The sequence below is a fragment of the Sphaeroforma arctica genome, assembly GCF_001186125.1.
Source record: "Sphaeroforma arctica JP610 unplaced genomic scaffold supercont1.2889, whole genome shotgun sequence".
In the NCBI taxonomy this organism is placed as follows: domain Eukaryota; class Ichthyosporea; order Ichthyophonida; genus Sphaeroforma; species Sphaeroforma arctica.
This window is the reverse complement of record NW_014037669.1, coordinates 2,448-4,315: the sequence shown is the minus strand read 5'-3', so window position 1 is coordinate 4,315 and position 1,868 is coordinate 2,448. Positions and strand designations below refer to the sequence as shown.

Below are 1,868 nucleotides of genomic sequence, written 5' to 3'. Positions count from 1 at the left end.
GCGGAAAGGGTCATCATTTAATGTAGTTATGCATAGTTATCATTGAGATTAGTACATCGTGTATGACTGTGCCGGCTTTCACATCAAGATCAATTATTACCAATCGGGGTTTACCCGGGGTTGGTTGGCGATAGCTTAACAATCTGTTCTCTGTCCTTCATTTATTTTTCCAGCTCGCTCTGCGCGTTTCATGAGCACTCGTGCCGCTACTGGAAGCAACACTTTGCGATGGTATGTGATCTCAACATTACCTGTGCATGCGCTTGTTGTAACGATGCGCATGTCCTGAGCGTTTTCTGTGCATGTCTTTTTTTTTCTGACCGTGGATATGCCTTGGGTCTGTGAATGCCCGTGCCATTGCCCATTGTGGTGGTATGTGCCTGGGAGAGTGTTATTGTGTATGTGTCTTTTTTGGTAGTGCTTGTGGCTAAGCGTTTTTTTGTATGTCGTTGGCTTTAACCGTGTTATGTCTAGAGCATCCTGGTGTATCTTCCACTACTAAGATCTGCAGCTTGATAAATACGAATGGAGTATATTGTGCAACCGCTTGGAGTCAGACCTATGTATACAGCAATGTAATTGTTCACGTTCCGTGTGCGTATGCAGGGATACAATGATGGTTAGATATATACTAACGCTTCTCATCAGATAATCACAGCATTCACTGGTAGTAAATTGTTAATATATCCTCCCGCGTGTACCAGCAGGTATCAACATATCGCTCTGTACATCTACATCACTTCCTGGTTCATGCTCGACATTGATGTGTCTAAATCGTCTACAAATCGATAATTGACTATGTCTTGTCAATACATATAACAGGGGCGTACCTGCCGTAATCACCGGAGCTGTGGTGGCTGGGGCGGTTGTTGCCGCTTCAGATGTAGCTCAGGTAGGGCAGCTATTACCATTTAATGTCAAGTCGATCAAACTTAATTTCAACTCTAAATTAGTTGACCAGTTTATCAGTCATACGTATTCATCGTTCCTGTTATAAAGTCAGGGTATTGTATCTTGAGTAAATATTCTATTAGTTATAGGTGGTGATCGTTCACCGAAATTGTTCTAGCTATCATGATACTTGCTGTGTTGAGCGTCCGTAGTGCGAATATGCTAAGGCTTTGTACATTTTCATTTGCACCTGCATATCTGAACTCGATTGTCATGCATCTAAATAAAACGGAAATAATTCAACCCGATTTACGTTGCTTAGATACGCCCATTTGAAACCATCGCATGATGTCCTTCTTCGGTTTTGTATCTGTTGTATGCTGATAAAGATATCACGAACGTATCTACCATTTTAGGCCATCCCATCTACTTATCAACCGATCGGCCTTCTTATCTCATTCCTGTATAAACATATCTACCCACCTACTTCGGTACAGGCTAAAGAAGCGTCTGCAATCGTAGACTACGATAAGGTTCGCGAGTCTATCGAGACCATCATTGAGGATGACCCCGATATGGGACCCACTCTGGTACGTTTGGCCTGGCACACATCCGGCACCTGGGATGAGAAGAAATTGACTGGCGGTTCTAATGGAGGTATGTAGATACATGATGGAGTACGGTACCTATGGAAAAGTATATAGCGTCCGTACTGTGTTCAAGGGTTAACTATAATTTACGCGGGTACTGTAACTATGTATGTACACGGTACATTTTGTGGTAGGTATGTATAGATGCACATTACACCCCAGTCGTTATTCCTATCTCTAAGTGTAAACATCCAAATTTAATATCACTATGCAACTCTCTAACAAAAATTTCAATTTATATATATATATAAACATACATACATATATATATATATATATATATATATACATATATATATATGCATACATACATACATATATATATAA

At 40.5% G+C, this 1,868-nt stretch overlaps 1 protein-coding gene across 2 annotated transcripts in view; it reads left to right on the top strand.

The window, feature by feature from the left end:
• Positions 1 to 822: 822 nt before the first annotated feature.
• The window catches only part of SARC_13090, a gene marked incomplete at both ends in the record, with an annotated part of 3,466 nt that continues 2,420 nt past the window's right edge, over positions 823 to 1,868 (top strand). For both annotated transcript variants that reach the window (XM_014292786.1, XM_014292785.1), the window contains 2 exons: positions 823 to 892; positions 1,389 to 1,548. In XM_014292786.1, the coding sequence (XP_014148261.1) occupies positions 823 to 892; positions 1,389 to 1,548 (230 nt within the window). The remainder of the gene's footprint in view (positions 893 to 1,388; positions 1,549 to 1,868) is intronic.